This window comes from Scardinius erythrophthalmus (genome assembly GCF_964197995.2).
Source record: "Scardinius erythrophthalmus genome assembly, chromosome: 18".
Lineage (NCBI taxonomy): Eukaryota > Metazoa > Chordata > Actinopteri > Cypriniformes > Leuciscidae > Scardinius > Scardinius erythrophthalmus.
In genome coordinates, this window is record NC_138238.1 from 2,113,932 (window position 1) to 2,129,080 (window position 15,149).

The following is a 15,149-nucleotide window of genomic DNA, read 5'->3' on the forward strand; positions in this document are numbered from 1 at the left end:
TAGTCAGTGTGACAACATGCCCCGCTCTCCCCCATACCATACATGATAGAATAGACAACATTCCAGTATAATATACCACAACAGCTTACATTCCTCTTAATACGCAATTGTTTACACAAATTTAAAATTAAACCATTAGTAAAGGATTTTTAACTGTAAATGCCCAATTTACAATGCAAATCCAACAAGTGCTTGTCAAAGGTATTGCATTTTGTGTATTTGCAATTAACAACAACAAAAAAAGATGTTCCTGAGATTCAATATCTTTTTGACCGAATGTGCATGAATTACTACACAAATGAAACCTTAACTGATAGTGATTATAAATGTCTATGTAAGTGTGTTGAGATCACGTGATCAGCTGTAGATTCTGCCCTCTGCTGCTCATGTGAGTCCATTACAGGCTGATTAAAGAAGAGCTCTCATGTGGGTGTGTGTGTGTGTCTTTGCTTTTCCTTTACAGCTTCTGTTTCATATTTACACTAAAATATTAACATAAATAGTATTTCATATTGTAAGAAACATGGAAGAGATGAAACATGGAAGAGATGAAATCTGAGATTAATATGGTTTTAGTATGGTAGAGTTGTGTGAGGATCAGGGCAAGCCTTGACTTTTCTTAGTAATGGTGTTTTCCTCTTTTATCTGGAAGTTGATGACGTTCATTCACCTGTCAGGACACACGACCATCCCATACAGAAAAAATATATATATTGAAATATATTTTAAAGTGTCAAAAATATATGTGGCACATATTCCAAATACATTGAAATATTGTTGCATTGTTGTTCACTTATATTTATCATTTTGAAATATATTCTGAAATATAACAAAAATATATGATGTTAAGTGTGAAATATATTTACATTTATAACATGTAATGTAAAATATATGACAAAATATATGGTCATAAAATATTTAGCTTGCTAAAGAAGGGTCGAAAATGTATTTTGATCATAGTAATTCCTCTACCTTTTCCCCAATACACAACAGTAGGCTACCATATTTCACTACTGTATTATGACACACAGCTATAATAAATGCTGTACTTACATTTAAATGACTGCAATGTAAAATGACAGATAGTTGCTTTCCTAGGACTATTAGGCCATATTAGGTGGCACGTACCTAACACTAAGTGCATTTATTAGATTTATTGTTGTGTTTTATTCACATCTTTCCTGAAGTCATTTAAATATTGAAAATATGCACAATATTTATGATGCAAGTATAACAGTGACACTCCAACAGTGAAGTACACTTAAACAATAAAAAGATTTTAAATGAAATAAATAAAAATGTAAAAAAAAAAATGAAAATGTGTTGTTTGTTTGTGAAAATGTTAACTTTTTAAATTTCAAAATATATTTCAAATGAAACAATCTGCAAAGGTTAAAACATATATGAACATATATGTTGTTAGTAAATATATTGACATAAATATATTCACATATTTAACTAAAATATATTTTCAAAAAAAATATATATATTTACATATATTTAACTAAAATATATTTATTGGGCCAATTTCGAATATTTGCATATTCCTAAAATATATTTCAAAATATATTTTGAAAATATATTTCAAATATATTTCTTTTTTGTATGGGATGACCAGTTTTCAGCTGTTCGCTTCTGAAGCCAAACCCTTTCATTTCTAAGTTTCTATTCGAGTGAAAGCACTGACGTCACGTGACACATGAGGAAGAGAAGCCTGTTTCGTTTTCATGAAAATGATGTAGCCTATTTGTTTATATTGTAAAACTGGCATGGTCAAGACTCAAGTCTGCATTAGTCAGAAACTGTCCTGTGAAATCTGTTGCTTTACATCTGACTGTGCACTCATTAAAAACAACTGTAATAAAGTTCTCCATAAACTGAACAGATATTATTAGGCTATAATATATTTAGATGTCTGGCATTCCATGGTAAACATAGCTTCCAGCAAAATACCATAGATCTTAGTGTTCAAAAGGAGTGTCGACTGGAAACACCCCAGGTAATGTTGAGTCAGGTGTGAAAGATAAACACTCTACCACAGACAACACTAATTATAATATTTTAAACTACATGATAGTGTATTATTATATTATATTACATTACATTATATATATAAATTCACTCACTCACACACACATTATATAAACAAAAACTTAGATGCGATTACGATTTGACAGCACTAATTATATTATATTACATTACATGATATTGTATTATTATATTATATTATGTTATATATTTGCCATTTACTAGACTAGAAGTTACTTATATGGATGGTTAAACTAAAATTATTAACTATTACATTACTTAGTAATTAAAAACAAATAGGCATAGTAAAATTCCCGAATTATCCCGTCCTGGTAACAACCCAAACAACATCATTATTCAAGGCACACGCCTCTTGGATAGAAGAGCGTATATATACAGACTGACGCCTCCCTTCCTCATCCAGAACAAACTCTCCAGATCCATCCCTCACATCACATCACATCACATCACATCACATCACATCACATCACATATCCAAGTAAGTTTTGCTTTTACAATCGTTTTCTGTGTTAAAACAACAATGTATCGAGTGTTATGCGCGTTTGTAATTATGGCAAGCCGTTTTAACATTTAACCCTTAAAACCTACTAGTATCTATTTTCATGCTACTGGTACTTATTTTTTTAGATACTATCTATTCCATTAAGTACTAGTTCTTATTATTTAGATAGTAGTACATTTTTAAAAGATACTAGTATTTTTTATTAGAAGCAAATTCTTATTTTCTTCGATCTGCTACTCAGATACTAGTATAAAATAGACACTAGTTTATTCATTAGATTCTAGTACTTATTTCGAGTGACTGGTAACTATTCTTTTGTTAGTAGTAACATAGCCTATTTACATTTTTTTGCCATTGACTTCTATGTGGATCTGTCATGATATCAACTATTCAGTTCTGACTTGTTGTCACGTCTGGTTTCGTTTCATGTTTTAGTTTCATTTCTGTCATGTGATCCGCTGATCTAGTTATGTGATCCTGGTTTATTGTCTTGATTGTTCACAGATGTCCCTTGTGCCTTGTCTAGTCATTAGTATTGTTACAACATGTTTGTCTAGTGCCTGTAACCACTGTTGGGAAGTTTATGTCCATGTTTATGTTCACGTTTAAGTCTTGAGTTTCATGCCACCACGCCATGCTTTTGTTTTATATTTGATCTTGTTCTGTCTACTGTTAAACTGCACTCGGGTTCTGCAACCTCGTCTTAGTTAAAGTATGTATTTATTAGTAGTTATTTATTCGGTAGTACTACTTATTGTTTAGATTCTAGTTCCTAAGATACTGGTACTTATTCAATAGATACTAGTACTTGGTCATTAGATAGCCTACCTATTAAAAAATCAAATGAATCTAGTAATATTTAAAAATATACTAGTCAATATTGGAATTAAAGTTTGATTGATTATAATAAGATTCGCGAGAACAGCTTTAGATCAGGCACACTGGGGTCCTAAACTGGGACTCATTTTTATTTTTATTTATTTATTTTTTTTTATTGACAAAAACAGCAACATACAAAACTCACGTAGGGGAAAGAAAATATACATGCGTATTCGTATATACAAATGTTGTCAATAAGGCTTAACCAAACAGAAAACAACAAAAAACAAACCAAAGAGGGGGAGCTACTTCAAAATAGGCCTACACAAGTCAAAGGCAAAAAGGCTAAAGAAAACAAAATTAACATTTGGAGCGGCACACCTGGGGAGATGAATCAAAACACTAGTTTCCTATATGTCACTACATTTTTCTTGCAATTTTAGTATAAACTGGGACTCATCACTTCTCTGGGACTCAACACTTTACACACCGGCACCATCGGCATTAAAATCTAGTAACTTTGGCTTCTGAAGTTAAAGGGAAAAAGGACCTGGACGAGAGCCACAGCCACACTTTATGCAAGTAGATCCAATCTGCAACTAAATGGACGACAAGACTGGTGTGACCATCACGTTGTGCAATTGATAAGAGCTGCAACTTCTGTTACATACGAAACTCAAACATCCAACGGCAAACGAAACGAAAATGAAACTGAAACTGCGCTATTCGTTCGAGCTCAGAACTCGCGGGCCGATCTCAATCACGTGACACTGTTATTACACAGCTCTCCATTCACATCACAACTAAAGACTGTTTTCTTACCAGGCTCGCCCTAAAGGAGAGGGTCTGATGGCGGATCAGGATAATAAGAGGTGTTTCGGGGAGTACCAGTGTCCCAACTGCAAGAGGAAATGGATGAGTGGGAACTCGTGGCCGAACATGGGTCAGGAGTGCACCAAATGCCACATCAACGTCCTTGCTCACAAACAGGTGAACAGACGCTCACTTTAGACTGAAAATAAACTGATGGTGGTGTATATTCCTCCATCGGGTAATGGGAAGCGTCAAGCGTGCCACTGAGACAATTTCGAGAATCCTCTCCAGACGCACTGGTTATTTTAAATGGGGACTTTAAAGGGTTAGTTCACCCAAAAATGAAAATTCTGTCAGTAATTACTCTCCCTCATGTTGTTCCAACCCCGTAAGACTTTCGTTCATCTTCAGAACACAAATTAAGATATTTTTGATTAAATCTGAGAGCTGGATCACTCCTCCATAGGCTTCTAAGGCATTATAACTTGCTGGCCCAGAAAAGTTATTAAAGAGATCGTTAATATAGTCCAAGTGACTACAGTGGCTCAATCTTAAGTTTATCAAGCGACGAGAATACTTTTTGTGCGAAAAAAAAAAAAAAAAGATTTTATTCCACTATTCATTTCCTTCTCTCTGGGCCTCGAGTTTTTTCACGTAGTATAACTGCACAGCGCTTCTGTGTTGTACGTCACACACATCACACACATGACCAGTGTCGGCCAATAGTGAGCCTACGTGTGATGTGCAACACAGACGCGCTGCGCTAAAACATTACGTGAAAAGACTCGAGGCCCAGAGAGAAGGAAATGAATAGTGGAATAAAGTCGTTATTTTTGTTTGTTTTTTTGCGCACAAAAAGTATTCTCGTCGCTTTATAAACTTAAGATTGAGCCACTGTAGTCACTTGGACTATATTAACGATGTCTTTAATACATTTTCTGGGCCAGCAAGTTATAATGCCTTAGAAGCCTATGGAGAAGTGATCCAGCTCCCAGATTTAATCAAAAATATCTTAATTTGTGTTCTGAAGATGAACGAAAGTCTTACGGGGTTGGAACAACATGAGGGAGAGTAATTACTGACAGAATTTTCATTTTTGGGTGAACTAACCCTTTAATCACTGCTCTCTCTCCCTTTCTTAAACAAATGGTGACGAGGGGTGACAAAACTATTGACTTGTTTTATACGAACTTTAAGGATGCTATGTTGCTAAATTGCTTCCTCCGCTGGGTAAATCTGACCTGATAACCTTGATGTCCAAATATTTATCACCGGTGATACATTCTGATAACAGTCGACTACAAAGACTGTGCACATCTGGTCAGAGGATGCTTGTGAAACATTAAGGGGGTGCTTTGAATGCACAGACCGGTCTGTGTTCTTTGATGGACAGTGATCTGAACAGGATCTCTGAGAAAGTGACTTTACTGTGTCAATCAAGTCTTTAATTCTGTGTAAACAAATCAAAATCTTTCCCAATAACAAACCATGGGTCACCAGAGAAGTACATAGCTGCTATTAATAAGAAGAAAGCTGCTTTTCACAGTGATGAAAAAGAGAGGATTAAAGACGTTCTCTCCAATCTTAGGCTGAGCAGCTCTGAGGACTGTAGTCCAGTTAATCTTAACACTGAAGTCGTGTTTTACAGTGGATTTAGAACAGCTAAGGGGCGTTGTTAGGCACGATGCGGATTGCTTTATTTTATCACGACCACAGTTTGTTAGGTTTGCTAACAAACATTTGTCACAGTGTCTGGTTTATGTTTCCTCGGGTGTCCACTAGAGGTCTCTTCCCCATACTGTCACCATTCACTCGGGAACTGCATTTCCCATAATCCTTTGTCTGTTCTCATCACTCGTGATTGCACTCAGCTGTTCCCTATCACATTGTTTGTGTCTATGTATAAATACCCTTTCTGTTTTAGTCCTTGGGACAGAGTCATATCTGTTGATGACAAAAAAAACAAAACAAAAAAAAAACAAAAAAAAAAAACAACAGCATTTCTGTTGATGACAAAAATAGGATAAATAAGATGATCAAGAGAGCTGGTTCAGTTATTGGTCTTACCCCAGAGTTACTTGAGGTTACTGTGGAGAAGAGGATGAGGTCAAAACTAAAAAAAATCTTGCTTTTTGAAGGCCATTACTCAATGTTTTTAAAGGACTCAGAAGCTCTTTCAGTGAGCGATTGGTAATGCCTCGGTGCTCTAGTGAGCGAATGAGAAGGTATTTTGTTCCTGCAGCGGTCCGATATTTCAACAAACACTGTTAATTGTTACATTTCTTTGCATTTTGCACTTTTGAATTGTGAAACTGAATCTTTTTATTAATAATGTCTCACTGGTTCTTAATCAGGTTTTAATAGTCTCTTAATGCAGGATTATTTATCTGTCTGTTAGTTGTGTATTGTGTTTGTTGGCTGTCTGGTCTAAATTGGGATTATCACAGGATTAATAAAGATTTTCTAATCTAATCTAATCTAATCTAATCTAATCTAATCTAAAACAGCATTTCTGCCATTAGATTAGGGTTTGTTTTCTGGTTGCAATATCTTAACGTCCTTAAAACGAGATACTTTAGCCAAATTAAATGATGTATTGCTGAATTATTTAAAGTGTAAACATAACCTCATTGAAGTTTCTGCTTTAAAAATTGGGTAAAAGAATAAATGGATTCACTTTGTGCAATCTGACTTTGTAAATGCTTCTTGTTTTAAAGATGTTTTTTTTTTTTACTAGAAAACAAGACATTAAACAAACAGCAACATTACACACTAAAGAAAGATGAACATGGAAATTAAAGCAGAATCGGTGCTCTTTAAGAGAAATATTTCTCTGGGGATGAGCGGCAGGATTTAAAATCTTTCCTCTGTGTTTGCAGACTCCTCTGGAGAAACCCGACGGCCTGGACAAATCTGACCTGAGCAAACATCATCCTCAGGAACTCTGTGAGAAGTGTAAGCAGCTCGGACGTTACTGTGGTCGAGTTGGGTGGTGAACTCTGACCCCCGGCATCCTAAAGACGCCCAGATACACCCTCTATATATAAACCTTGTGCTAAAATCTGCTCCACTTTATCTGAACAATATTCACAGATTCCTGATTTGAAGCAGAACTCCGAGTAAATGAAACTGAAATGGTGTCGGCATCATTTATGCAATATGTTGATTTCCACAGAAAAAAACATATTTTTAACAATAAATCTGTGTTTGTTAAAGTAAATGGTGCACCACAATTAAAACACCACTGATGAATTAGAAAAAGAAAAAAAATATTTCATGCTTATCTTTTATCATTAATCATTTATATCATTTGAAATGTATGTTTAATGCTTTTCTTTTATGAAGCTTTATGCCTCATCTGCAGCTGATTGGCTTAGTGTGAACTTTTGTACTTGTTATAGATGAGGGCAAAAGTCTGTAAGTTTCCAATAGACAGACCACAATGTCTCAGAATAAAGTGTAACGAATGTTATCTAAGCTAAACATCTCGCAGTGTTCGGGCTAACACCTCAGAGTCTGAAAACATGAAAACTAGATATGTTTGTGTCTGCTTCGATACAATATACTGTGAAAAGAGGAACTTAAATCTGTTCCGATAAGCAACTGTTTATTAGAGAGATTAATTTCTGTACATGTCAGTCTATAGCTTGGACTCAGACCTTGCTCTTTTTAAAGAGAGATCTCTCAAACTACTTTATCTTTAAGCAAAGAATATTATACTCAGAGTGTTTTTATTATATCTTACTTAGAAATATTAGCAGTTATTTTAACTGTTCATTTTATGTTTCTTTATTAAACTTTTAATCCTGATTATGGGTGAATTAATTTTACTCTTCATTTATTATTTGATTGTCTGCTTTTGAGAAATAAAATTTGTCTTAATCATCTGACTGGATCTCCTCCTTACATCAACCACAAAACTCAAACTGACCCTCAATTCTCATTTAATATGCTGTGAGATATATTATATATATATATATATATATATATATATATATATATATATATATATATTATATATATATATATATATATATATATATATAATATCCCTCTGAATAGTGTTAATGGTGCAAGTACCTTTTATTTGATATCAGGTTGCTGTGAAGTGTAAGATTTAAAATAATCCAAGATATTTGAAAATTAACATATAATTTGGAATTCCTAGGCACAGAGGTGCTGATAGTGATCAGGCCTGTAGGCCTAAATGCGTGTACATCGGGGGGGTCTACGAATTGTCACACCTTTAGTACAATGGGGGAAACTGTAATTATCTGATTGGTCAGTTTGACTGTCTCACATATGGGTTTCGGTCACATGGTCACGGAAGGGATAAAAGATCCTCTAACAGTTGCTCTGCCTCTCTTCTTATTCTCTGGGTCCCTTTTTTGGAGCTTTCTCTCTTTACCTCCTCTCTTTCTCTCTCTCTCTCTCTCTCTCTCTCTGTCGGAGTGCATGCTGGGAGTGAGTGGAGCGTTGGGAGTGTGAGCGTGAGTAGTGACTCGTGCTTGAGTTTTTTCGCTTCTTCTTTTCTATCGTTTTTTTTTTTTTATGCTTTAGAAGTTGTGATGTATTGTATGCTTGAAAGTTTTGCATCTGACACAGTAGAGATTCCGTAGCTATAGTGCTGGGAATGTTGGGAAATGTACGGGCGTGCATGTCTGCGAAAGCAGAGTCTTGGTCAGCTTATAATGAACGGCTTGAGCATTTCTTCGAGGCGAACGACATGCGCCAGGAGAAACAGTTTGCGACCCTGTTGAGTGTGATGGGAGCAACTACCTACAGTTTACTAAGGAACTTGGTACAACCAGAGAAGACAAAGGATAAGTCTTACAAAGATATTGTGGACACTTTAAAGAATAATTTTGAGCCAAAGCCATTGCTGATAGCGGAAAGCGTCTCGGTTACTAACGTAACCTCGGTTCTCTCTAGATGAGGGAACGAGTGTTGCGTAAGCTAGCTTACGCTACGGGAAAAACCTCTTTCTCGAGAATACTGAAGCCAAAAATTATCCGTATAATTTTGTATTAATGTAAAACGCATTTGCTGTGGCGAGCAGACCTAGGCGAGGCAGCTCGCGTGCCTATTGGCTGCTCTGCGGCAACTGCTGCAACCTATCGAGAGGCTGCTCGTGACGTAAGGACCAATGAGGGCACTGGCGCCCTCAGTCGTCACGCCCCGCCAGAATGGGCGTGGCTATGCCTATATAAGCCAGAACTCGATAGGATGTGCCTTGGTTTTCATCGACTGAAGCGAAAACAGATGGTAGCACAAGCACAGCAGGGTTACGCAACACTCGTTCCCTCATCTAGAGAGAACCGAGGTTACGTTAGTAACCGAGACATTCTCTTACGAGAGTACTCTCGTGTTGCATAAGCTAGCTTACGCTACGGGAACCCAATGTAAAGCGCCGTGCGTGCTAAGAATCAACCACAACACTCATGACACCCAGAGGACAACGAAGGCCTTTAGATGTATAAGCTAGTGCGATAGCATCCACTATCCACCTGGAAAGGCTTTGTTTCGAGGTAGCTAGCCCTTTAGTGCGGCCACCAAAAGAAACAAAGAGCTGTTCTGACTGTCTGAAGGCAGCAGAACGTTCCACGTAAATTCTCAGCGCCCTGACTGGGCAAAGAAGACTCACGTCACTCTCGCTGTCAGATCCAGAGAGGGCTGACAGAGAAATGACTTGCGCTCTGAAAAGAGTAGCAAGCACTTTGGGGACATAACCATGTCTTGGTTTGAGAATAACTTTGGAGTCATTAGGCCCAAACTCAAGGCACGTCGTGCTAACAGAGAGCGCGTGCAAGTCACCCACCCGCTTGACTGAGGCGAGAGCCACCAGGAAGGCGGTTTTTAACGAAAGATACTTTAGTTCCACAGACTGTAATGGTTCAAAAGGGTCACCTTTCATGGCCTCTAGGACCGAGGAAAGGTCCCATAAGGGAACCGACAGGGGTCGAAGAGGGTTCATCCTTCTAGCTCCTCTGAGGAAGCGGACGATAAGGTCGTTCCTACCCAGTGACTGGCCGAGCATATATCTGACAGACGCCACAATGGCCGATACATACACTTTGAGCGTGGATGGGGACCTGCCCTCATCCAAAAGCTCCTGTAGGAAAGAGAAACTCCTTTACCCCACAATCTTGTGGATGCAGGTTGCGAGTTGGAGGCATCTGTCGAGACTACTTTCAGTTTCAAGATTGCTCCCAGGTCCACGTCTGTCTGATACCAGTCGGTCGCCTTCCAGGGCTCCAGAGCTGTGACACAGTACCTGTGTACCTGAAATCCAGATCTACACAGTAATGCCAGTTACCTTGAGACGTAAACGACCGGAGGCCCAAGCCCGACGCGGGACTCGCGTCTTTAGCCAGTGCTGTAACGGGCGCGTGTGAAGCAAACCCAAACGAAGCACCGCTGAGGCTGAAGCCATGAGGCATAGAATCCCCTGAAATTTTTTGAGAGGAGTGACATTGCCCACTTCGAATGACATCGCCAGGCGCTGAATGCACAGAGCGTGTTGTGACGGCAGCCGCGCTGTCATAGACACCGAGTCCTATTCCCAGAAAAGATGTTTTCTGACTGGGAGATAGCGAACTCTAGGCCCTATTGACTTTGAGACCCAAAAACTCTAGAAGATGGATGAGTAATAAAGCCCTGTGCGTCATCAGTTCTGCCTCTGACTGAGCTAGAATTAGCCAGTCATCCAAATAGTTCAGTATTCGCATACCCCGTTGTTTCAGGGGGTGAGCGCTGCGTTCATGCACCTCGTAAATGTACGAGGTGCTAAGGACAGGCCAAATGGAAGGACGGTGTAGCCCACTGATAAGCCTGACCCTCGAAGGCGAATCTCAAGAAAGGCCTGGGCTATTTTTATCTGAAAATAAGCGTCTTTCAGATCCACTGACATAAACCAGTCCCAATTTGCGCGAGAATTTGAAACAGTGCGCTGTGAGTTGTTAAGTTCGGAGCAACGCTGGACGGCGACTGTTGTGAGAATCTAATCTGAAGTTTGCACGTGCTTTTAAGATCGCATTGAGTATGGAGACGGCAGAGAAGGACACGCAGCAGCTACGAGCAGTAGCACCTCAATGCAGTACACAAGATCCGGGGGGAGGAGTCGGATCTTGTATAAGGGGTGGAGATTGGTAGGTTTAGGGGTGGAGATGGGTAGGTTTAGGGTCGGGTTTAGGGATCAGGGGGTGGAGATTGGTAGGTTTAGGTATGTAAGGTGGGAGGAGTTGGATCTGGATCCGACTCCTCCCTGTGGATTTCATGTTCTGCATTGAGGACCATCTCGCTACGAGGGCTTGACTTGCGCTCGGGTGTAGTACATAAAGTGGATGCGCGGGCGCGAGCAGCGCAACATTCCGAACAGAGAGGGAAAAAGTGCTATAGATGTCATGGCAAAGATCACAGCCCTCAGGTATGTCATTTCAAGGATGCAAAATGCCATAATTGTGGAAAAACTGGCCACATCAAAAGAGCTTGCAGAGGAAAAATGGAAGCTGGGAAAAGTAAACGTTATGTGGAGAAAAACACTAAGTATGTGAGGGTAGAGGAAGCAGAGTTGCCCATGTTTTCGCTACTTAGTGATGAGAACATCAAACGTCATTCATAGGGACATTTAAAGTAAATGGCAAAGAAATTATGATGGAAATTGATACCGGCGCGGCCGTGAGTTTCATTTCTGAGGAATTATTCCAAGCTGCGTTCTCAAAAGAGCCACTAGAGGTCGCCGGAGTCAAGCTTAAAAGGTACACAGGAGAGATTATGCCTGTGTTGGGACAGATTCAAGCTAATGTGAGCTATGAAAAACAATGTGAATTGCTAACCGTAATAGTAGTAAAAGGGGAGGGGCCAGCTCTGTGTGGCAGAAATTGGCTACAAAAGCTCACCTTAAACTGGAAAAAAATTTAATATGTCAGTCAAGTGCATCAAGCAAAGTCCCTTGAAGAGGTGCTAGATTCGTGCTCAGAGGTGTTCAAAGATGAACTAGGCCCACTACGTGGGCTGTCCCTTTAAATGCAAATGAGCTGCTGCCTCCGGCACAGGAGGCGAAGCTTCTTCAAGAGCTCAAGAACTAAATAATGACAGAAACTGTTTTGTCTTTTATGTTTAAACTGGATTCGGACAATGATGGAGAGACTCAAGAAGAAGAGACAACATGTAGAGCAACAGGACGTGAATGAAAAGGCCTGGAAACGGTGCTTGTCAAAGGCAGGTATTGCATTTTGTATCTTAAACCTCTCATACAATCTGTCCCAAAAAAAGGACTTAACAACAACAACAACAAAAAACTTTGCTGAGATTCAATATCTGTTTGACAGAATGTACATTGCTATCCAAATTAAACCTTAAATGATAGTGATTATAAATGTCTATATAAGTATGTTGAGATCACGTGATCAGGTGTAGATTCTGCCCTCTGCTGCTCACGTGAGTCCATTACAGGCTGATTAAAGAAAACACTGTGAAATGTGAAACTCCTGTGGGTGTGTGTCTTTACTTTTCCTTTACAGCTTTGTCTGTTTCATATTCAGATGAACATATTTACATAAATAGTATTTCATATTGTAAGAAACATGGAAGAGATGGAACCTGAGCTTAATATGGTTTTAGTATGGTAGAGTTGTGTGAGGATCAGGGCAAGCCTTGACATTTCTTAGTAATGGTGTTTTCCTCTTTTACCTGTGAGTTGATGATGTTCATTCACCTGTCAGGACGCACCTGACGCGAACATGACCAGTTTTTCCACTGTTCGCTTCTGAAGACAAACCCTTTAATTTCTAAATAAGTTTCTATATGAGTGGAAGGACAGACATCACACGGAAGAGAAGCCTCTGTTGTTATCATGCAAATTATTCATTTGTTTATATTGTTCACAAGCGTTCAGAGAACTTCAGACTCAATAAAGGCGGGCGTACACGGTGCGATTTTTGCTGTTTTTACGAGCTCGCAGATGATTTTTTTCACTCGGGAGAAATCGAGTGGAATCGGTGATGCTCGCATGGTCGCGGCTCGCAGCGTGTGAGAGGAATTACGAGCCGAGCCGAGCACGTTATAAGCACCTCCCCGACCTTCCGATCATCTTTAAACATGTTTAAAAAATTCGGGGAGTCGGCCCGATTTTCACCAGCTGTCCCCTATTTCCAAATTATACACAACCACGTGGGGCTATACCTCAGTGGCAGCAACCATACAGCGTGCGCATACACTGTCTCTCTCCCTCTCTCACACTCTCATACACACACACACACACACACACACACACACACACACACACACACACACACACTTCTCTCAATTCAATTCTGTTCAATTCAATAAAGCTTTATTGGCATGACAAAAATACAATTGTATTGCCAAAGCATCAACACAGCATAGAAAATTATTTTGAACATTGTACTACAGAACATAATAATAATAATATTAAATAAAAATAATAAAATAAAAATAATAATTCTCTCTCTCTCTAGTTTTTATGTTGAATGGCTACTGTTCTCTGCTTTACAACAAATCATTTGCACACACATTTCTGTCATTTTTTCTATCTGAAGCTTTGCCTGCATGCAATATTGACGGTCTCTGTGTTTAGCGCGAAAGCTCACGTGATTGCTGATAAAATTCGTGCAGGACAGTCGTGCCGTGTACCAGCTGCATTGACGCGATTATCAGTTAAACTGACTCGCAACGTGTGCAATATCTCACGACCTCCCGAGTGTCCGATCCTGGTCCGAACTCGCACCGTGTACGCCCGCCTTAAGGTCTGTGAAAATCAAGAGGCTTTTCTCTGTTGCTTTACATCTGACACACAAACCTTTGCACTCATTAAAAACAACTGCAATAAAGTTCTCCATAAACTAAACAGATATTATTAGGCTATAATACATTCAGATGTCTGGCATCCCTTCAAAAACTGTACCATGGTGACCATAGCTTGCAGCAAAATACCATAGATACTACTGTGAAATCATAATACTGTACATTTGTAATGGATGTCCTTCAGTGTAAGAAGCCTTCAGAATATCAGACATTTTTTATTATATTATATTATATTCATTTATATTAATTTAGTGCTGTCAAATCGATTATTCACGATTATTGCATCGAACATAAAAGTTATTTTTTTTCAGTAAAATAAAACATAAAATAAAACCAAAACACAAATTAAAATACATTTCCGGGGTTAATCCATGTATGTTGCCAGTAATTTAGAGAGTTTAAGGTACCCCTCTTTTTTTTAGAAGTTTTAAGGATTGAAATACAATTTTACAATCATTTTTAAATAAAACTGGGCTACAATCAACATATTATTACACAAAAATTCAATCTCTTTGTTTTGCAAAAAGACACCAAAAGGACTTGACAATAGTACTGCTCATGTGAGTCCATTACTGTTACGGTCACCAGCTAGTCACCACCTCCTCATTACATTTCAGAACCTGCAACAGATAAGACCATTATCATCCAGACATCCATCCTGAACACACTATATTCATCAGTTCTCACTTCCATCGTTGATATCACATACTGCAAATAAACCTGTTGATTACTTTACCTGTGTGAATCCTTCTGTTTCATGGCAATTACTGGCTGATTAAAGAAAAGCTCTTGAAGTTTGTGAAATGTGAAACTCCTGTGGGTGTGTGGGTCTTTTCCTTAACATCATGTTTACATTACATAAATAGTATTTCATATTGTAAGAAACATGGAAGAGATGAAATCTGAGATTTAATATGCTTTAGCTCTGGTGCCTCCAGTTTGGACTGCTGCCCCGCCTCATGTGGCCAATGTCCATCTATGAGGTCACCCTATCCCACGCCATTCGGTTGGAGCAATTGGTAAACGTGCAGGTGAGAAAGTGGCTTGGACTACCCAGATGCCTCAGCACCATAGGACTGTACGGCAATGGAGCCCTCTCTTTGCCAATCTCAAGTCTGGTGGAGGAGTACAAATGCTCTAA

At 38.7% G+C, this 15,149-nt stretch overlaps 1 protein-coding gene across 1 annotated transcript; it reads left to right on the top strand.

The window, feature by feature from the left end:
* Positions 1–2,386: 2,386 nt before the first annotated feature.
* On the top strand, positions 2,387–8,072 carry LOC308707288 (zinc finger CCHC domain-containing protein 24-like). The gene is made up of 3 exons (XM_081393622.1): positions 2,387–2,527; positions 4,196–4,360; positions 7,063–8,072. The coding sequence occupies exons 2-3, from the start codon at positions 4,220–4,222 to the stop codon at positions 7,177–7,179; spliced, it is 258 nt and encodes an 85-aa protein (XP_081249748.1). The 5' UTR covers positions 2,387–2,527; positions 4,196–4,219; the 3' UTR covers positions 7,180–8,072.
* The last annotated feature ends 7,077 nt before the right edge of the window (positions 8,073–15,149 follow it).